This window comes from Gallus gallus, chromosome 2 (genome assembly GCF_016699485.2).
Source record: "Gallus gallus isolate bGalGal1 chromosome 2, bGalGal1.mat.broiler.GRCg7b, whole genome shotgun sequence".
NCBI lineage: Eukaryota > Metazoa > Chordata > Aves > Galliformes > Phasianidae > Gallus > Gallus gallus.
Genome location: NC_052533.1, coordinates 21,933,727 through 21,956,966, shown reverse-complemented (window position 1 = coordinate 21,956,966; position 23,240 = coordinate 21,933,727). Strand labels below are relative to the sequence as shown.

Sequence of the window (23,240 nt, the reverse complement as noted above, 5' to 3'; positions counted from 1 at the left end):
AAGGCTCAGCACAGTACCAATTTCTTCAGGCTCTATACATACCTCAGATCAAAATATATTAAGCTGAAGTATACGTGAACAAAGAAAACTTACTATTTCACTTCAGCTACTGAATGGGAGTGTGTTTAAAAATTTTATTACCCTAATTTTAAAATGAGGTTTCAGAAATAGAATGTAAGCTGTGACTCGCCCATTCTTCCAGATAACTTGTTTTCTAAGTCAGCTTATAAATGTATTTTAAACAGAATTCAGTTTACTTTAGAGAAAAAAACCCAGTCCCCCTTTATACAGGAGAAAGCATTGCTCCTCTAACACTTTTTTTCCCCATTGCCTACGTATTTTATGTCTTTCATGGAAAGTGAGGCATTTAAAAAGCATTGAAAGCTGTGACACAGACAACTGTTTCAATCTGTCAGACAGCATGGACAGACAGTAGGGATCATTTCAGAAAATAGCCCGGCCTCCCAGCGGCCTTGACCTTCCTGGTGGGAAAGCGAGCGCTGCGCTGTGCTCAACAAGCTCGCCAACAAAGAAGTATATTTAGTTCCCCCAAATTCTGACACGCTTCTCACAGGAAAAACGCAAACTGGGATGAGGTGCAGATGACTACTGCTAACAAAGGGTAATTTCTAATTGGAGACCGCACATTTACCTTGAAACAAAAAGGAAGAGAAGTGAAAACAGTCCTTCATCCTGCTACATGCTGACTGTAAGTGCTGGAGCGAGCCTTGCTCCTAGTTTTTAACACTGCTCAGCTTCATGTTAGATGCTGTTCGAGATGCAAGCACTGGGAGCTGTATGTGCAGCTCCTGCTGCCTTCAATGGGAACGGAGCCCGAGAATGAGAGCGGCAGCAAATCTCTCTTTGTGTTACTAAAATATTAGCATTAGCTATTATTTAAAATGGATGTTTAAATAAACCATGCTCATTTTCCTGTAAGGTTTAAATGACATGTTTATTACTGCCACGTCCCTGTCTTTGTTTTCCCAATACTGTTTCTTTCTGAGGTCGGGTTCTTTATAACCACTGAAGGCAGCAGAAAAGATGGCCAGCATGCGAGGCATTCACAGCAGTTTATTTCCTTGAGGAGGGAAGAACTGTAGGAGGATGCTATCACTTTCTTATGAAGCAATAACAACTCATGAGTTAATATAAAAGTAACTGCTCTGAAATTGTGTATGACATTATACCCATGTTGGATTCAAACTCTTTATTCGTCTCTGTAGCCAGTCAAAAGCTACTTTATGGATAGAGCTGCTTTGCTTCCTGGCAGTGGATACCATTTGGTAAATAGCCCTTATAGCACAGAGTTTCTACTACACAAATTAGCTAGAAAAATGTAAACACTTTAAGGCATAAATTAAACTAGTAGAAGAAGGTGTGAAGTGCACACTGAGTGCCAGCTGATGCCTCAGTTTAGCACCCGTCTTGGCCAACCTTTGATCTCTCTTTCCAGTTTTCTGTAGGGTGGGAGAAAAAGGGAGATTCCAAAATTCATTCAGGCTTTTCCAGAGTCCAGATGGCAGACAATGTTCAGCAAGCAGCTGGATACAGCACATTTTCCATTACTTGACCCCCTTTCTGGTGCTTGATTTTTAAGTTGCATCAACACTCTGAAGAGTGGAGGTGCCCTGGTGTCTTATAGCTCATTCCTCACAGACTTTCTTCTGTCTCATATTTCTGTGAGGTTTTATGATCCGTGTGGGAGCAAACAAGGCTAAATATTTAATGATTCATGTTTATCATTATTAGTCGAACAAAAGTTATGCTGAAACACCAGCATCTGTCTCTGAATGAGCATAATGAACTGTCTGAGGTTAAAAAAAAAACAAGCACCGGTGACAGTATGTACAACTGAGTGCCAAATTTCATCATACGTTCAATCACTTACTAATATTAAAGAGATATTTATTTTCTCCTTAATTATAACTATTAAACAACTGCAGAGCAAACAGATAAGTCTGTACAGATATATCCAACCTCATATTCCAAGCTAACTTAGAAATTGCTCTGCATGTTCTTTTGGAGCATTTGACCAAGATAAAGATAATATGCACTTCCATTAAAGAAAACGCAAGCTATATTCAAGCTGTCCATCACACTCACAAAGCGTGACAGGGAAACATATGTTGCTTTACAATGACCATTAAGAAACAGAGCTGAAGGGAAAATGAGTAACTAGATGTTGACAGAGATATTTATAGAATAGATTTTGTAATATTATACGTTCTGCAAAGAATGGGATCTTTACTGAGATCAACATAATTAAAAAATATTTTGAATCCTTTGGACTATGGCGGTGACACAGAAATTACAGCAACAAAACCCAAAAGCCATATATTTCAGACGCTGTGCTGTTATGCAGCTTATTTGGTCCCTAAATATTAAAATCATATTCCTGAGATGATGCACTTTCTTCCATGTGAAAACCTCGGAAGGTGGCTGTGTGCTCTGTCAGCAGAGTTATTACTCCAAGGAGGAGTAATTTGCCTGCCAACACTTTTAAATAGGTTTTGGCTTTGAAACGCTAATCACTTATTTTATCTGGAAAAGTTCTAGGAACGGAGTAGTTCTACTACAGATTTTCTACAAAATGGGTTTAGCTTAGGGCTTCTGACCCATCTCTCAGGTGAGAAAAAAACAGGACAGAAAAGATCCAAGAGGAAGTGCAGTCCTTTACCCCAACTGACTTTTAAAACACTATTTTTAGTTGGCAGGATGCTGTTCGCTTAACAAAGAATTGTTTTGGAGGAGGCAGCAAGCATTTGGCTGCCTTAAGCCTGGAGGTTATCTGATTTCTCTGCTATCTCAACTTTGAGAACATAATTCTCGTGGTTTTATTTTTACTGGTCTGAAAGAATTTTGTGATATGTGAGCATGGCTGGGAAATAGCAGGAAACTTTGTCTGCACCAAAAAAGGAACTTTAGGGTATTTTGTGCACATCATGAAAAGAACTCGTTCAGTTTTGCAGAGTAAGTCATTTTTACCACACAAATTCCCCGCTTTTGTGTTGGCAAAGAAGAATACTTCGAATCTTTCAGTTTAGAAGATCTCCAAACAGACAATAGTGTGTAAACAATCCCAAAGTACATAACTTTACTAGAACAACCTCACGTCTGTGAGTAAGGGCTTCAGAAAGGCCCCTTCATCAGATTTCCTTCTGCTCTTCGCCCTGAACAAAGCCTTGGCTGACAATACAGAAATCTCCCTCTTTCTTCGGATTAAATCCCCTTTGCAGGAGAAGTATGCAAATGCCATACGTGTTTCCCTAGCTGAGGCTACCCTCACCCAGCTATCTTTTCATTGTCTATTTTACTCAGGCAGACCATCCTACTGGCTGACAGGGAGCCCAGCCTTCCAATTCAATATCTTTCACAACACTGACAGTTGGATGCTGGGGCCTGCCATGAACTCTAAAAGGAGCTCATTTAGTCATAATTAACTATTCCCTGCATATTTCCTAAGGTATGGTAATTGTGCTAAAAGACAACAAGTGAAGCATTCATTCTGGTTTTCTTTTAAACTTTTATTTTTCCACAGCAGTCTCTTTCTCCCCCAGTCTTTTTTTTTTTTTTTTTTCCAAATCTTTTCTTTCTTTCTTTTCCTCCTCCCTGGAAACATTTAGAGTAAAGAAGAATGACAGTGGAGATAGGGAGCCACTGAAAACTGTGATGTAGGCAGCTCAAAAGGCAAAGCTGGCCATATGATACAGGGCACCATGGCAGCACGGAGCTATTCAGCTGAGTAAAACATAAAGAGAAATGAAATAAGTAGAATAAAGCTATGTCATTAATACAGAATGATGGGCATCCTATTTGGGTAACAGGGAGTAATGAATATACATTTCTAATTCCTTAGAAGTGGTGATAACTGATCTTTTTCTATTAGCACCAGAGTATATGTATTTGACCAACCTAAAATCTTCAAAAGTTATGCAGATGTGATGCATTTTACACACTACTCTTCCCCCTCCCCACAAGACACGCACATACCAAGTCCAGGCCTGCCTTGTGTTGCACACCCCATGTGTGTCGAGGTTCTCACAGGCATCAGGTTTGATAGACCCGGCCCCATATAGCGACCGCATTTATCCTTGTTGAGGCAGAATGCTGTGGGAAGCTCACATGGGTTATTTACCTTAAAAGGCAAAATGTGACCTCATGTCTGCCCTTATCTGTTTTCTATTTTAGGTTAAATGAAGGAAAGGCTGACAGCACTTTCTATTTAATTACTGAGTTTACATCTGCTGGAATTCTTTTGCCTTTCAGAAAGATTGGGACTTAAAGGATACCTATCCATCATAACTGCATGCAGTCTATATACAAAAGCGAGTGACTACAAAGCTAAGTCTCTTCACATTCCAATCTCCCCCTTGGATGTGCACCAAGAGCAAAGAAATTTCTGTCTGTGTAAAGAATCAACAATGGGATCAGTGGGCATGCATGCGTGTGTGTGTATGTGTGTGTTTTACACATTACAAATCCAGTAACTGTACCAAAGGGGACAAACACACTGAAATTCATTACTATGAGGCATTTTTTTCAGTGCCACAAAATGGGTTGTGATCTTCCATGAACAAGGTAAGTAAAGTTTGTGATCTACAAAATGTTACATTCTAGGTTTCTGAGTTTATAAGTTAATAAAGAAAGAAATAAGGGAGAGAGAGGGCAAAGCTTCAAACAACAGTCATGGAACAACTCATTTTACTTATGTTCACAAATTAATCATTATCGTTTAACTTTTTAGTAGTATCTACACCTTTAGCACATAACACTGTGATTGCTTTGAACTTGGAGACTATTTTATGATTTTAGAGAAGTTGCCATTTTTTCTTCAAACACTGAAATGCAACTGGCTTTTGAGGAACATGTCATAATATTAAGACTAAGGTTAGTTATGTGTTTCTAAAATCCACTTTATTTCCCTTTATTTCTTTACCACAGAAAATATGTGGGGGGGTGGGTGTTGTGGCAGGCCTGTCTGCTAAACGGGCATTACCATGTGCATTACCGTGATCATAATTCACAGTGGATTCATAACAGAAAGTCAGAATACCCCGTAAAGAGTATGTTTCTTTCACAGATATGAGCTGAAAATTTTGTTGAATCCACCAAACACACACTAAACAAAGAAATTTTATGGATGACATCTGGTGGACCTCCTGCCTTTTCTTGGCCTCCAGTGCTTTAGGAGCTCTTGAATAGTGTATCTTCCTACAATCCTGAATGTGAGACGTTTTACCCTCTTGTGTTCCTGTAAGGACTTGTGCATTCAGACTGAGCTTCGTTTACTCTCTGCCTTTCACAGTAGCTCAGGGAAAGAGAATTAGATTTCTGAATCACTTTGTTCCAGTGAGACACATTTAAAACATCCACCTAAATCCCCAGGTGTGTTGCAGTTTCTCTATGCTGCATTTAGGATACTCAGAGACGGGGGAGATGACTGCCATTCCATGACGAAAGCAGTGCTGTGACTTACTGGTAACCTTCCTATTTTCAGTATCACACAAGCTGGTACAGTAGCTTCCCAGGAAGCCAAGAAAGAGGTTTGGAGACGATTAAAGGAAGTGAGGAGTGCAGTCTACACAAGAGAGCCTATGCAGTATTTGAAAAAAACAGAAATTCTCAGTTTTTAACTTCTCTGAGGAAATGTGGCAAGAATTAATGATCCAAAATAACATCCCATTTTCTAAGTATCAAATTTAGGACTTACACTTAAAGTTCCTGATCAAGGATTTTTACAGTCAGATCAAGAAACCTCCCATGTGCCTTACTCTATGTAAACATTCCTACAAAAAATTTAGTCATATATGTAAATAGCCTTCTGGGAACTGTAATGTAGGAGAAAAAGGAAAAAAAAAAGTGTGAGGCAAAGTCTTAGGAAAAGATTTTGAGAGAGACATATCGGTTTACTTCAACCCACAGGTTGGAAACAGTTGGAAAAGAAAACTACAAAGTGATTGATATCAAAGTCACAGAATACAGATTAAAAAAAAAAATAAAGGAAGAAAAGAAAAAGGACATGACCAGATCCTATGTTCAAAATATGGATTGTTTTATACTTTCCTATTTAAGTTGAAGCATAATATACAAAAACAAAAGTTGAAATCTTATTGATTGAACCAGCTTTCATCATCAACTGCTCACATTACAACAGAGCTGTATAGATGACCTCAAGCCTCATTAGATTTTTCCAGCACTCTCTATAAATCCACCTCCCCCAAAAAGACATAGGCAATTCATATAGTATGTGTTTTTACACACAAATAATGATAAAAGGAGCCACTGACATGGAATATGGACTGGGTGTTGGAGCTCCTTTCTGGCTGAAAAGTGGTTCACAAAGATGGGTAACTTCACAAAACGCATACTAGCAGGTTCCAGTGATGTCTCAGAACTTTGGAGCAGAGATGTAGAGATGAAATGATGAGTGTGCGATTTTCCCATTACTGCTACTCCCTGATATTCCCCAAAGAGTCAAGGAACAAACCAGGATTTGATATGGAAGTAAGTCATGATTTGAGTGAAAGTCAAAGAACTACAGGAATTCTTTCCTGGTAAGTCTGAGGGACAGTGGGCATTTACTAAGTCCTTCCTTGCTACCATTCTTCATTTTGATTATAAAGCTCCTGGAAGCTAAAAAAACACTGAGTCAATAATGAAAATACAGAAGCCATCCAGTTAAAAAAAAAAAAAAAAAAAAAAGAAGAAGAAGGATTAAAATCCTTCTTCTGCTTCAGGCTGCTTTCTTTTACTTGAAAGAAAATATAGATTTGTGGGAAACATTAGCTGTTGAACTCTAACTACATTCTTCTAATCCTGAATGATAACTTCCTTGGTCAGGAACATAGGACGTGCACAGGTCACCAACCTGTGGAACACAGAATCTGAGCAAAAGTGATTATCTATACTTGCCTGATTTCCTAGCCAAAACATTTCTCTCGTGTCCCAGCAGCTGCTGCCAGATATAGACAGACACCATCGGTCCCTCAGATACATCTCAGGGTTAAAGTCTAGCAGGTCTTCCCAGGTCTGTGTGCTTACTGGTCCTTGCCTTACTCCACTGAGCTAACATACTTGGAGATTTCCAGACAGCTCGCTCTCTTTTCCTAATAAAAGTCTCATTGTCAAACTCCATTCAAATAATTTAAATGCCTATCACTTCCCCAAACAAAGCACCAGAGCAGATACTGAGTAATGAATACCTTCTGTACTTTTCAAACACACTTCCAGTTTTTTACTTAAATAGTAGCTGGGCAAGTGCAGAGCTACCCAAGGTGTGAAAAATTCTCCTAGGGGATCTGTATAGAGGATATTTTTACTCCAATATTTTACTCTCTGTATTGAACTTTGCAAAGGTCTGAGGCTGTGCATTCATTAGAGCAGACTATGGCAGCCAATATTCACAGTGCGTTTCTGAAAGAAGGTTGCACTGAAAAGTTATGTGAAAGGTAAAGAATGCCTGTGCTTACTGTGCTTTATTAACTCTTTGTTTTGGCAAACTAGCAGAATGTTAATGCTAAGCTTTTTATATTAAATGCAAAACAGAAAACACTGATCTGTAAGTCTCTGTACAAATATTTTGATTAAGAAAGTCCTTTCAAAAAATCTGATTCTGATTCACATTAGGTAGAGAAAGGGAAATTCAACAGCCTGTGGTTACTCAATAAAACAAACCCTGGCTACTCCATTACTAACTGTAAATCTTTGATGGATGAAAGAAAATGAAAGCTGAAAAAAATCATCAAGGATCAGAACACTAAGCAAACACTCCTCAGTATTCAGCCAAGGGACTGCATAAGCACAAGCTGCAAACTTCTGAAAGAAGTTCACGTTTAATATATAAAAGACCACATTCCTCAACAATAGGATATATAGTTCGAAAAAAAAAAGACTGTCAAGGAAAGCTTGCAGCCTTTAAATCTAATTTCCTCAACCCGTGATGGTATTGTTGTCTCTAAGTTAGTTTTGATAAGGAAGCCAGCTCTGCTCCCACTGAAGAACATGGCATCCTCCCATTGCCTTTAGGAGGAGCAGAGCTAGAATCAAAGCCTCTAAAAGATGCTGTGATAAAAAAAAAACTCTGGAAGGTGCCATGGTCCTGTACTGCTCTTCACGTTTCTGAAAAAAACTATGGGGGAAAAAATATATATGTATTTCATTTCCATTGATATGAATTATGCCTTTTATACAACAATATAGACCAGTGAAACAAATAACTCTTTAGCGACATTAATGACCATGAACTAGTTAAAGCGCCTGGAATGGAGAGTTTCCCTGCAATTTTATCATTACAGAATGCCTCAGATAAAGTATTTTGTAACACTGGTGTTTATACAAGCATTCTTTTAGTCCCTAACAGCCAGCAAAGCTTGCTGTCTTCATTTCAGATTAAATTTCAAACACCAAACCTAAATGCTTTATTTATTTTTAAATCCATACTTTCTAGAAGTATGCACTCCTTCCTGGAAATGAATTCGTATCATGCAGCTGGAATTGGCTCCTGATTTTATGCAGTCTGATAAGGGTTAAGAAGGAGCTACGTTATAAATCAACTTACAAGAGAAACAATAACAGCTTGCTAAAAAAGCCACCAACGCACCCAGAAAACAAAACACTGCCCCATGCTAATAATGAATGCGGCTCATATCTACCACGTTCTGTTAAATTGCTAAAATTACCCAGATAAACCATCGGAGAGTATGTCAAGTTTAATTAATACAACATGACCTGATCATTTCCACACTTAGGAAGAAAGAAGTTCGCATTCTTTAAATCTGGAACTCAACCTGGAGATTATGCTAAGATGCTTCATTCATAGTCCACACTCCTTCACACATGTCAGGAGGACAGCATTTGTCCCCTCTAGTGATAAACAAATTATACATGAAATCAATTCCACTTCACAATAATTTTCCCTATTGGGTATTATCTTTCCTCCTCTGCTCCCTCCAGTTAAGCTTGCGTCCTGTAACTTGCTAATGAGCTGGGGGCTTTCTGTTCCAGGTGGCACCCCCTGCCTCGAAGTCATGACATTTCCCATTTCGAATGCTGCTGGCATTTTTCGACAGCTCCTGCTAACTAGCCTTTTTGACCTGCACTAAGAGGAACTCATCTGATCGAATCCTCTAACCTGCCAATCATTCCAGCAAATGATCTTCACAGTCACTCCCAAGGCAGGAGCGGGGGGAAGAGAGAGAAAGAGAGAGAAGGAGATGGATAGAGAGGGAGAAAGCTAGCACGAGCACGATGCAGCAGGCAGGCAGGCAGGCAGCTCTGCAGCTACCTAATGAGAGTGCTTTAAGTCTCTGAGGCAGCTGAAACATTGAAAAACTGGGGGGGGAAATTAGGGCAGAACTGAATGCCTGGTGCTGTAATTACTGATTTCTTTCCAGCCTGAGATCATTTTGAGAGCAATACCTCCGAGATATGCCATTTTCTGAAGAACACAAGTTAATTTTCCATATCAATAGAAAACAGATATATTTTTCCCTGCCACCATCAATATGCAAACCTCATAATTCTGCTCTGCCAAATGGCGTTCCTTACAGAATTAATTAGGAGCTGTAAGCTTGTTAAATGAGTGTCTTCACCTAGGGATGATTATGAATATTTTTTGTTGTAGATGTAAGCCATAAATAGCATTTCTAACCTAATTTAAATGCTGACAACATTTACACCTCTGTGTTTACAAGTGTCTGCACACAGACACATAAAACAACAAATACAATATCTACATAGTCTAGATGAGACTTTCTGGGCTGAAACCAAGCAGTGTCACGATAATGACTAACTCGTTTTGATTTTGTTCTTTTTATGATGTGGCAGATTACTCACTGTTGAAGCTTTCAAGCACACAAGGACAGATTTAATTGTGTAGACTTTCTTTGCCCACATATAGCTAGTTTTATTCTTAATCAAACTTAACAGGTAGACCGTAAAATACCCAGATTTCAGTAGATGAGCAATACATAAAGTGAAGATGACAGATACTAAAAGCAATTGTATAATATAAATTTCAAGGAGAAAATGTGAACAAAAAGGTGAATACCGTGACATCACGTGCTGCTGTAGTATTGTTACGGTGTCCATGTAGGAATGTACAATGCACAGTTAGTCCTTACATTCACTTCAAGAGAGTTATAGAAATGTCTGTACAGAACTAATGGCAAGGTATTAATGGCAGAAAATGGTCACTCATAATTCCACATATGTTCCAAAACAACGTTATTAATTTATAATAGGGTCACAAAGTAACAAAAATAGCCAGTTTTGTCTCTGCTTCTTAAAATACTGGAAGATACAGTTTCAGACATATTCTTCCGTATTATATTTCTATTGGAGATCTTAGAATATTTTTTCACAAGGGTTTTTTATATTGATTTAATAACAGAAGCATGAGGAACACCTCCCTCATCCTCAATGATGAGGCAGAATAGATTCATCTATTTTTATTAGTTGAGTTTTAAACTACTGCTGCATTTTTAAGTAAGGTTCTCCCCACACCCAAGAGCATTCAGTGCACATATTTTGCACTGGTTGGGTTGATTTCTATGTTTCATAGAGAATCAGGCAACATAAACTACGCACTCAATACACAAACATAAAGCTTCATATAAAAATTAGGGTGTTTTTTTGTTGTGTTTGTTTTTTTTTTTGGACTGCTGAAAGTATTATGTTTTGGTACTTTTGAATGCTGCAAATTGTGCCTCAGAGGCAATGCCTCTCATTAGCTGTGCTGTCTCTCTGGGTTACAGACCGTGTGTCAGCACTGGAAGCCTCTGCTTTGTCTGGAAACCTCAGTTTCTCCCCTTCAGTGGTTCCACTTTTCCCCTTAGACAAAGCCTAACTGAGGAGTCACGTGATGAAATAATCCCAGAGGAGAGGTGACTGTCCATGGGAGAATAGGGATAGCTCAGAACGGCTTTTGCCTCCCTCCCAGTCATTGTCATTTATACATTGTCCTCTCTGTATTCAAACGTCATCCCAGGCTATCAGCCCACTCCAACTCAAACCGCCTTTCATGCCTAGATACTTCTTAAAGCATCAGCGGACCACAAAGCCTGTCTAGTAGGAATCGTTTGCTATCCTTATATTAATAATACAATACAGTGCTCTTCTGGCATAGAGGTTCTACTTTCTGTGTCCTAAACAAACCAGAAGACAGATGAACAGCACTGCAACTGAGCACAAGCATTCATGCAAATATCACTAATATCTTTCCTACAGCTTTAGCAACAGTTAAATTAAAACCTCTACACTAAAAATCATTTCAAAAGTGAATCTCCACAGTGCTGCAGGCAAGTCATTGTGCATTAGAAATGAACTAAAAATAGGCTCCAGACTATGCAATGGAACAAGAAAATACGGTGTTCTCCCTCAACAAAAGTACATCTGTAATAGCAGCAGTGTACCTTTTTCTTCTGCCAGCTCTGTAGTTGATATGGTTATGAAACTCTGTGACTTAAATAGATCATACCAGTAAGTAGCCAATAATTTCATGCAGAATAGCACAGGATCAACCTCTCCTGGCTATGGAGGTTGGAAATTCTTGTTCTACCAAGTGCAGTTGGTAATAACAAGAAGTTGCTTCTTTGTTCTGCTTCCTTTCTCTTCTTCACCTTCCTTCAGCCCCACAGAAACTCCCAGGCTAACTCCCCATCCAGAATACTATCTATGTTTCTGGAAATCCTGTTCATGCTCACTTATTTCCATGCATTAGCCTTCCCTCTCCTCAAATCCCTTTTACTCTCTTTCCACATGGCGCAGGACACTCATGAACAAAGCTCTTTTGCTCATTAGGTGATGCCAGATGGAGGCCACATCCTCCCAGACAAATGTTTCCCCCAGACACTTCCAGAGCTCCCTGACCATTCCACCACCACAACCCATGTTCAGCACTCATGTTGTGAAGTGGTGCTTCTGGTTCAGGAACTTCAGGCACAGGTGCAGATACTGTTATATCCTGTGTATAGGAAAGCTCTGGACCCCAGTGCTCGGATGGCCAAGTGGGATTGCAGAAGGACTTCACTGATTCACTTTCCCCAATGCTATGCAGTAGAATATCCATGCTCAGAAAGGATTTTTTATCAGGAAGTCAAGAGACTACATTTTGGCCTGTTTCTTCTGAGTGTGGTCAAGTAGCAGTGTATTTATATTGCCATAGCCAATGGAAGCTGTACTGACCCAGTACCGATACAGTACTGACACAGGATTGCCATCACACCTATTTCCAGCTCCCACCAGCTCCATGATGGGATAGTGGGTCACCCTTCCCTGTGGCACACCACAGATACCGTAGGACTTCTACGTGGGCACCTGCTCCACCTTCCAGCCTCACATATGCTTAAGGGAGATGGGGGGTTTGTATGACAGGGGCCTTGCAAGGGCCAGCAATTTCCTCAGTTCTTTTCACCATCTGAGCAGATTTTACTGACAACAGTGGGATTTTCTTTATGGCTGAATAAAGGGCAAAATTCAGTCTATAACTCTCATTTTACACTAATAGGAATGAGATAATAAATTCTTAGATATGAAGAGGAAAACGTAACCCGATGCCTGGAGTTTCTCCCTTGTGTGTTAAATTTAGGGCATATTCTATCAGTGTGGTGATCTTATTCTTTGATATTAAGTAAAGCACAGCTGGAACAGTCTCATAAAACCATTATGTTGTTAACATATGAAAATAATGGCACCAAAAGTATTAAACAGCCAAAATATGTCTTGGATCCTGCAGTCATCTTTCACAGCTTAACACTAATTTAACATTTTACAAAATTGATGCTACAATTTCAGCTCTGTTTAGTACTATCATTACCGGACTCAAACCCAAATTACTTTCAGCTGCCCACCACAACTGCATCTTATTAGCCTTTTCATGAAAGCCAATTTATGTAAATCCAGTATTAGTTAAATAATTAAACTGACCCTCAACATTCATGTATAGACACTGTCTGGTACTAAAAGATGCAATTGAAATTTAAACCTCCCATCTTCAGTACTTAGCACTCCATCTTTTTCAGCTGCAGCAGCACAATGACTGTATACATCTACCTGGATCTATTAAGAAAAAAGTGCATTTAAAAATGAGACTGTTAACCGCTGTGCTTTCAGGGCTGAGCTTTTCTCTCCCAAGCCAGGCATACACTGAATTTGTAAATCTAGCACCTCCAAAACATTACTGGCTACTTTCAGCTTTTTACAATGACAAAACGTGGCTGACACACAGTAACTGCCCAGGATTTCTCTTTCATGCAGACCTTCCTTCACAGTAATTACAGGGTTTTATCCCCTGAAGCCGGACAGATGAAGACTCAGAAGCACAGCATACCGTGTTCCATGGTGATTCAGCAATGCTGGGATACCCAGGACAGAGTAAACATGGGGAAGCAGTGAATTAGAATGACTTTTCAGTACTGACTGCTGACACATACGCTGCTGGGCTATAGCTTCCCTGCAGCGTGACTAGTGCAAAGCAGGCAACAACTCTGTTTCCACACAGCAGTGCTAAAGAAGCATTCATACACAATTTGTAAAAGCAACATTGAAGATTAAAAAGGGCCAAAAATCAAAAATGAAATTATGTGGATAGGGCTGAAATAGTCCCCTCCCCAGCTAGCAAGTACAAAAGGGTATTTTTATGTAACAATTCTGGGCTTTGGAACGCTGCTGGTCAGAAGCAAGCAAATGAGACAAGCTCTTCAGTAAGCAGCCCTTTTTACCATTAGACTGGTAACTGTCACCTATTCAGCTTTATTTTGTTTTACACAGCTGAGCTGACCCGAATGACAACATCGTCCCTTCCATTGGCTGGGCTTGTGTCAGTTGCCAGCTTAAATGGGCAAGGAAGAAAGAATTCAGCATCCTGCAATTGAAATTCAGGATTGCTCGGATGCATGTGCGTGTGGTGAAGCAATACAAATAAAGCCCACTTTTTGTTTTGCTCCAGTGAATTGTCAAAGTGATTTTGAAAGCCAGGGGATTTCATTATGGTAATACAGGTTAAATACTTTAAAAGCATATGGTGTTACCGTCCTGAATGAAGCTGTCCCTGTGGCTCTGGGAGGCACACAATAGGTCAGGAGCACATCTCATGTCTCTGGTCAGCCAATGAGAACCGGGGATTATAAACCACCACGAGAAAACACCGCCTGCTATCTGGTACCAGGTAATGCCTTGTCTTTCCAATTACAATTTGACTAATCCTGCTCCAGAAGGGAACACACTCTAGCCATGTATTCCACCAACCAAAGGAAAAAGCAGCTCTAGAGGTTCTTAGGGTCTACCCCCATACTGATAAAACAATACACGTACAGATAGATGACTATTATATACAGTATATCTCAACAGTATATGTAGAGATAGGGAATGTTTCCACAGAGATGCTTTCTGACCACTGGGAAAGGAAAAAAACAAAGACCAAAAAACAAAAGGCAAGTCAGAAAACCTGCAGGCACAAAATAAAAATATAAAAATCTTTGGTGTTACCACAAAGCTTTGAAGATACTTGGATATGGTGAAAAGGTTTCTTCCCTCTCTCCCTGGAATGCCCCATCTAATTCACTGCTGACAGATTCTTCTGTGTAAAATAGAGCCCATTACTACATATTTACTAATTTTCTCCAATAGCAACCAGTCTGAAAATTGACCTTGGTAACTTCAAATGCCAGCTCTTTCCCCACAGGCACTGAAATAATGTGTTGTCTCCTGAAGTCCATGACAATGACCATTTTGTCCACAAAAACCCAATTACCTGTACAGGTCTGACACAGGCATTACTTTTCAGAAACATGTCCCACGTCACCATTATTTTAGGCCATTTTTTTAGTCCAGGCGGGCAATTGAAGCACTGCAATATTTTAAAGAGTAGAAATTGTCTGGGATGCACCAGCTTCTTCATCTTCTTTGAAGCCATTTCTGAGTGCAGCAGATGAGTTCTATAGAGCCATTTACAAAGTTGCTGCCTTTAGCTCCTCTCCCTCACCGATCTGCCAGAAATTGCTGCTTCCAAAGTTGGCAGATGCTGATGTTTGCTCATGCCTCAGCCTCTCCTGGGCAAAGCCCACTCTCTTTGCTCTCCAAAACCTAACGAAAGGTGGATTTAATTCAGTGGGTGTACTGTTAGGGCAGCAGCTTCTGGCAAGCATATGGAGAGCACAGCAGGAGATGATAACTTCTTAAATTATCACAGCAAGATTTGGCACTGTTTGTTTGTTGGAGCTCTCTATTTTATCCCCTGTTCTACCCTGACAAAGAAAACGAGGAACACCAGGATGAAAAGAAGAGACATAACAGATACAAAACTAGAATTTCCTCCTGCACCATTGTGGTTTTGGCATTGATTGAAAATGGTCCCTTGGTTTTTTTTCTTCGTTGTTTGTTGCTTTTGTATATATACATATAAATTTTGCACGTCTTCCAATAAATAAATACACAAAATCCAGAACCATTCCCCCCACCTGCGCTTCAGAAGATTTAAAGATCAACTGCCTACAAATATTTCTTTTCTACGGCTTCCTGATGAATACTGGAATGCTTCAGCACATTTTCAGTGGAAATACATAGCTGCTATTTTGGGTGGGAACTAAAAAAATGAAACAGATTGTTCATACTCCAAAATTTGGATCTCTGCAAACAGGCAGGAACAGGGATCTTGTCCCTCTGACAAGGCCACTGCACACACTCTGCTGTGTTTCCATGCTCACCAGCAGTTTCACAGCTGGATACTGAGGCACACAGTTATGTTTCTGAAAAAAGGCTCCCTTTTACACCACATGGTAAGAAATAGTTGACTCAAGAGTGCAATCAGTTGGATCTGTTTAAATGGTAACTTTGGCATAAGAAGATCCAAGCTCTGGAAGTACTTCTTTCTCTGTATCTGAAAGGATACTCTAGTGATTAGTTCAGATGCCAACATGTGATTAAATAAATTCCACCTCTTCCATTAATTCCTTACCAACTCTCTATATGCAAAGTCCACTCAAGAAGACGGATAAAAACATGCATGTACTCATCCAGGAGACGGGCTACAAGTATTTAGTTTCCTCTGTTTTTTTTTTTTATAATCTGATCTATTTCCTTGGAACATTGGCAATTTTTAATTTTCCTTTAACTCCATGGGGTATTAAGTTATCCAGTCATTCTTGCTGAGACTTAAACAGCTCATTCTGTTTGCCTCCGTCCTCACCTTACCTATGTTCATGGCCTTGGAAAGCTACTGTCATCTTCTCACTTTTCATGCATCTTCCTGTTTCACTGAGCCTAATGAATGGTGACTTTAACTGAATATCTCACACTACAGTACCTGTTACTATACGTTTACTACAACTCTGCTCCCCTGCTAGAATAACTGACTCAGCTCCTATCTCATCCATTTTTTCTGCTCACTTTACTGATTGAACATTCTACTTGTCAGTCACTACTCTTCTACTTAAAGTCACAGCCATCTGCTATTCAGATTAAGCCTTCACCAGGCCTCCCTTTCACATGATCAAGACTTCAGCCTGATTTATCCTAACTTGTTACTCTCCCCACACTGACTGATCTTTCCTCTTGCTTGCTAGTCTCACTACTTTGGAGGTTTTCCCATCCTAACAGCTCCCCACTAAGGTCCAGGTTCCATGCCCATATATCTTCTGCCTCCCCTGATATTCCAGTTTCATCTGAATGAGTTTGAGTTTTCCAGACAGCGCATGTAAGAGAACTTTTATGTTGTACTTTACACTCTTTGAGTATTATCTGCTTTTCTCCACCTTATGGCTCAAGCCAAATAGTACAGGCAAGAACTGACTTTTTATTGCACTGTACACATCTACCACAATGCAGTCCCAAGCAGTGATGGAAAACTGTAATCAGTAATATATACAAACCGCTACTTAATATTTGTTGTGTGCCCCCAGCTTTAATACAGAGAAAGGTGCTATTTTGTATTAAAGCTGTGGTTAAACAGCCACAACAGTACAGCAATGTACATCAAAGGTACACATGGCCCTCTCTTTCTGCTTACAGATAAAATTTTTAACAGCCATCTGTATCTGCTTAAACAGATTCAGTAAGAACAACCAAACTCTTTTCTGTTATCTTACATGCTGGCTTAAAAAAAAATAAATTCTACCATGCATTTTGTATAAATGAAAACTTTCATTTGTTTGGAGGCAGCAGACAGAAGATTCTGTACATTAGGAGTAAGATTCTGTGCATTAGCTCCCACACAAAAGGTCTTTAGCACATGTGGGCACATTTGAAGTTCACTTTAGATGGATGATATGTCACGTTAGAGCAGACAAGGTTGAAGAGATGCCTGCAGGGACACACCCCCAGGAAAAAGTAGGGATTAGCTTGTCAATAAAGATGTAAACAGACTGCTCTGAGGCAGCCTCTTTTCTGACATTAGAAAATCTTAGATGGTTTGCTGGCAAAGAGCACGTGTGAAATTGGGGCAGACTGTCAAGACCGGAATCACTTCTTTTCAGTATTCAGCCATTGCTGTCTGCCAGGCAAACAGCCTTCATAACATCACAGGTTAAAAAAAAAAATTGTGTGTAAATACCAACAGTAAAACAATGAAGGTAATTCATTAGGGGAAGTAACATCTGATACCACAACAAGCAGAAATAGCAGAAGATAGACTTCATATGAATATATGCCACATAAATATCAGTCTATACCTTTGAATAGGTACAAGAGCAACAGAAGAGTTACACAGCAACCGCTCCCTTACTTCAAGTCAGTAAGCAGCCTCTCTACACACTTGCCCTTCTCTGTTCTGTTCTATTATTGGAATATCTGGAGCCAAATTACATACTGTTCCATCGCCGAACAACTGTGATTAAAAAGATCGAGTATCAAATCCCCAATGGGTATCAAAGCTGTCCAAGAACAAAAACAGTTCTAGCAGATCCAGAGATACCAATCAAATTTATTAACATGTCAACACTTCTGTCTCCATCAAGAACACTCTCCTGCTATCAAGTTTACCAGACCTACTAGAGGAACCATTCCTTTGTCCTTGCCCCAGATTTTAACAAGAGAATTGGTAAAAGGTATTTTATCTCTCCCTATCTTACCAGGGGGAAAAGCTCAGTCCAAATTAAAGGCAATTCAATGTTTAATCTGCTGGCACTGACTTCTGCGATGTTTTCAACCTGTCAGTCACACTGATCCTGCCCACAAGGCCAAGAATTTACACTCATCATATTGACAGATATATACTGCAGAAACAGATTATCTGCTCGAACACGTGCAATTTAAGAAACGTGCAGTTCAGTTTTATAATTGATCTACCGAAATCTAAAACAAATTATATTTTTAAAGACGTACTTTCCAATAACCATTTCTTACCTGCATTATCTATCACAAACTCAGGTATTCTTCAATGTTTGCTGTTTGATACACCTTTGCCATAACTATTGTTTTTCCCAAAGACTCTCATGCTTTCTCCGGTCTCTGCTTGTAATCTTACATTCGGTACAGTAAAAATAGAAGACACTGCAAAACAGAATGTCAGTTCAGAAACTTTGATTTTTCCCCAAAGAGTAGCAATATAAAAATAATTGATTAATATCTATGCCAAACACAACACTGAATAAATACATACAGCTTTTATGTATACCACCCATGTATGCAAGTAAGCACTGTAAAAACTGTGAATGGAGAGGAATAGCAAGCGCTATGATGGAAGCTGTCTGATGCCAACATTTTCTGTTGCATATGCCTTTATAAAAAGGATACAACAGTTTCCAGGGCATGTATTTTCTTGCTTACTTCACCTTGTAATGCTTATAATTCATATTTTCCACTTTAAATTTTTCCTGACAATGTTTAGGGTTAAATATGAAGATGAAAAAAAAACAGGAAATTTTTGCAGTAATTTCACATCACATATACCACCTTCAAAATCTCTTCAAGCCTGTAGAAGCGAGCTATTTCATTAGACTTCGTTTTACTAACTGTTAAAGATAATTAGGTTTGTTAAAAATATTCCAGAAATTCAAAAAGCCTTCACATAAGGCAAATCCTTTCTGCGTGAGTTAGAAAAACCTTGAGGATTTCCATGTAACACCAGACAACTAATTAGCAGCAGACACGTTAATCACAGGGGTCAGACTGCAAATGGTTAAGGACTCATAGAGCGATGATATGAAAACTCACTTTTACTCAGGATACCTCGAACTGCTGGGGAAAAGTGACTAATTTTTGGTACCTTCTGAGAACAAATGTGCATACAAAAATATCCTCGGATAGCTGCCAGTGCATTACTGCATGAGGAAATGTTAATGGAGTGTTTGTTAAAAGAAGTAATCAGGACCATAACACTTTCCTTTCTGTTTGCTTGTTTGCACTAAAGATTAGCACAGCTGTATTTCATGCATTTAAAAGATGAGGATATTTTTTTATGCAGGAGATCTTCCCACCATACTTTTGACATCTCAACTTCTATTTGATATTCTGCTTTCCTCAGTAGCATATATTACAAATGACAAATTCTATGCAAATAAATCAATATGAGCTTTCAGATATGAAAGCAGGAAAGGGGAAGGGCTGAAATTACTTTTTTCAGTAGCAAATAGTAAGTAAACATATACAGTAACGGGTTAATCTATAGATTACTGCTCATGTCTGAGATGAATGAGAACTGTGTTGCTTCATAAACTGTATTATATTCTCAGACAAGAATGTTTTAGCTGAACTGCAAAAGTCTTGCATTTTAATGTAACATTTTTAAAAACTGAACGTGGTTAGATGACAGACAGCTCCTGTCTGGAAACCTTACTCCCAACTGAAATTGTGCCACGACTTGAAACCAAAGCAAAACCCAAATCAACCCTTTTGGGAATGAAATTTCAAATAAATTTCGCAAGCACTTTTAAAATAAAGCACAAGATTAAAAATCTTATTCTGTAAAATATTATCCAGAAGATAAATACCTAGTATTAAACCTCAAAAAGAGACAGTGAAACATTTTTTTTTACATTACTTGTTTAGGCCAAGGCACTGCACTTTTGTGAAATACTGAGTCTGAAGAAACAATATTTTCAGATGGAAAATCATACAACTGACTTTTTTTGTCTCTCTCTTCCTTCTGCCTCACCCATGTGTCTTTCTTTGGTTTTGGTCCTAAATCCCCAACTTTGCAATTCAGTACTGGAAATGGACAACATTTTGTGATGGATACTATCATGCACACACTTCTGCTGTGCACAGATTCTCAGGGCGTTCATGCCTGCATTTAATTAGCTATGAATAGCAAGTCTTTCTCAATGTAAAACATTAACCCAGAGAACCAGAATCACAAAAAGCGGTGATTTCTCTATACAGCAAACATTTTTCAAACTCTCCAAAGTATATGACTTCTTTGTTTTGTAAATATGTTTACAAGTATATCCAAGTCATATTAAATACAAATGATTGTAGTATTTGATACTGGGATTGTCCTTTCTTGCATCTGGATTTATGCTTCATAATGATTATCTACTAGCCACAGAAATAGTCTTTCTGTAACTTAAAATTTTACTGGAGGCATTTAGAAGAACCTTACTTTAAAATATAATGATTTTTCATCTTTATTCTCCCTCCTTCAAAAGGTTTCACTGCTCCTGATGTTTAACGTTATGCAAAGACGTGTTTCTGCCAATGAATATCGCCTTATGGTTATGCTTCTGCAAATAACCTGCTGTGAGCTGATAAAAGGATTAATGCAGCCAAAATTCTTAATCTGTGAAATTACAAATTAAATTCTCATATTAAAAATACCACCCTGAGGTATTTTTTGTGGTTTTAATTCCCCTCTGGTGTTCTGCATACATTGTGCTTGTTAATGACTAGGACAAGACTGTCTCTGTTGGCAGCCTTCTGCAGAGTGATAATGTGTAGGCATTTACTTCACTGATAGAACTGGATTTAACCACTGCCTGATAAACTAAGTGGCAAGTGGGTAATAAGTCCATATTAACAGAAAAGTACTACTGCAGAATTCAGAATTCAAAATCCTGGCTAGACTAAATCACACAGTCAGAAGGATTGAGATGTCACCAGTGAAGAGTGATTTTTGTTTTCCATTTAGAGGAAAAAGGATAAATGAACTGGCATTCTTGATGTTTCATTAGTTCTGAAGAAATGAATCTCTTTGCCTCGATTTCAGCAAAGGCAGACTTTCAACGGTACCCTTAATTTACACTGCATCTCTTGAATTTTCAGCTTATGAAGGGCCACAGTCAGAAAACTGAGCGGAGTGGGCAGGGGGTTTTCATGGCAGAGGAGGGAGCTGGGCTTTTTTTATATTTTTGCAGAGCAAAGGCAAGATTTGTGACATAGCCTACACTGTACAAAAATTAGTGTTGTCACTTCAGTATTAGTGTTTTGCTTCTGCAAATGAGAGAGAGCTCTTCAGAGCAGAGTCAGGAGTGGGGTACTTAGAGTGCCGGTCACAGAACTAGCTCAACACATGTTGAGATATACACATATTATGCATACTGAGAGCAGAGAAATGAAACTTTTGGAAGAGCTTTCTTATTGAGACTGAAATAAACAAATTCCCTTGAGGATTAATATTCAGAAAATAAACTCAATTTTACAAGCAAACTTCCACATTAGCTATAATTAAGCGCGTGCACCACTGTTACACATCCAAAGATTTTACCTTGAAGTACTGGATTTAGATCTTTTGGTACTGGATGCATGTTTGAAAAGAGCAACACACGAGAACAGTTTTCTCAGGGAGGTTGTGGATGCCCCATCCCTGGAGGCATTCAAGGCCAGGTTGGATGTGGCTCTGGGCAGCCTGGTCTAGTGATTGGCGACCCTGCACATAGCAGGAGGATTGAAATTCAATGATCACTGTGGTCCTTCTCTACCCAGGCCATTCTATAATTCCATGATTCTAATGAGAGCATGCTCCTCTTCCTCATATTAAGTTAAATTAAAATAATGATTTGTATTCTCCTGTGAAACCTATCTAGAATTCTAGAATGTTCTCAAAAAATATCGTGCATGATGATATTTTCCCATAGAATAAATAGTAGGGCACTTTTAACACTCTGGACAAGAATTAAAGAGATAAATGCCAGCTGATTTTTTCCACGTCAATTGGAAGGCATTTTTGTTTTATAAAAGACATAAAAAGATGCACATAGTCACTGACAGCATTCTCAATTGGAAATATCATCCCCCATCTTCTACTTATGCTGTTTAATTCAGCAAATTAACCAATTGTCTACTTTGTGTTTTTCAGACTTCTCTATGCCAATTCCCTTCTTGAAGGTTACTGTTATAACAGATAGAGATTCTGGATTTTTATCCTGCGTGCTGCAGCTAGTTAAGAAGTACTGTATGTCAGAAAATGAAAAGCACTAAATATGTAAATTGTATTTTTCCTTTTGCTTTATGACAATTCAGATAATTCTCTTGGCTACACACATAATCAAATACAAAGATAGCTAGCTGCAGACTGCAGAGCAGAGATAGCAAAAAAAAAAAAAAAAAAAAAAGAATCCATTTTTCCTGTCTCAAGCTAACTACAAGCTAACTGTGTAATTACAGATACACAATTGCACTCATGTATTTTGTGTGTGGATGTGCACATTCGTGAATGTGTTGCACATGAGTGTTAGCATACATACAAGTATACACACATGCATCTGTATGAGCTACTGTATTTGCTTTTAATCGATTCAGAGGAGGTTATACTCACTATCGGTTAGCTCCCATAGCCGAGGGGGCAGATCACTGAAATACTCGTGGCTCAGGGCTGCCTGTGCTGACAATCTGTTCTTTGGGAAACACTGGAGTAGTTTGGAGGCTAGATCTTCCGCATGATTCACATAGCTCAGCCTGAAACACAAACAAGAAGGTTCTTCTGAAAAACAATCTTATTATGCTGTTTACTAAAACCATCTGCAGTTGGCCCAGCTGAAACAAGCGTCTTGCTAGCCAGTATAAAACAAAGTCTGTTTGGAAACACTGCAGGGAAACACGTTCCTTTGGTCTGGGAGTCAATGAATTATTTCTGGATGGATAGTGGAAAATTTATACACATTTTTCATACAGAGAGCATAAAATGTGCCATATCACACATGCCCTACCTAGGACACTGAAGGATCGTGAGCAGAAGCATCTTGAAAGCAACTGCTCTCATTTCTTCATTTACATTTTATTTGAACATAATGACAGGCTGAGGGTTTACAGCACTGGAGACAAACAGTTATTTCTATCTAAAAACCTGAAATCCAAGCTTAAAATAACAA

General features: G+C 38.9%; 1 protein-coding gene across 5 annotated transcripts in view; it reads right to left on the bottom strand.

Annotated features, from left to right (window-relative positions):
• CDK14 (cyclin dependent kinase 14) overlaps positions 1-23,240 on the bottom strand; it is a 312,933-nt gene that overhangs the window by 47,487 nt on the left and 242,206 nt on the right. For all 5 annotated transcript variants that reach the window (XM_040693416.2, XM_015281963.4, XM_040693428.2 and 2 more), the window contains 2 exons: positions 22,688-22,827; positions 18,340-18,486 (listed from right to left, as the gene is read on the bottom strand). In XM_040693416.2, coding sequence (XP_040549350.1) covers positions 18,371-18,486; positions 22,688-22,827 — 256 coding nt within the window. In that variant the 3' untranslated portion in view covers positions 18,340-18,370. The remainder of the gene's footprint in view (positions 1-18,339; positions 18,487-22,687; positions 22,828-23,240) is intronic.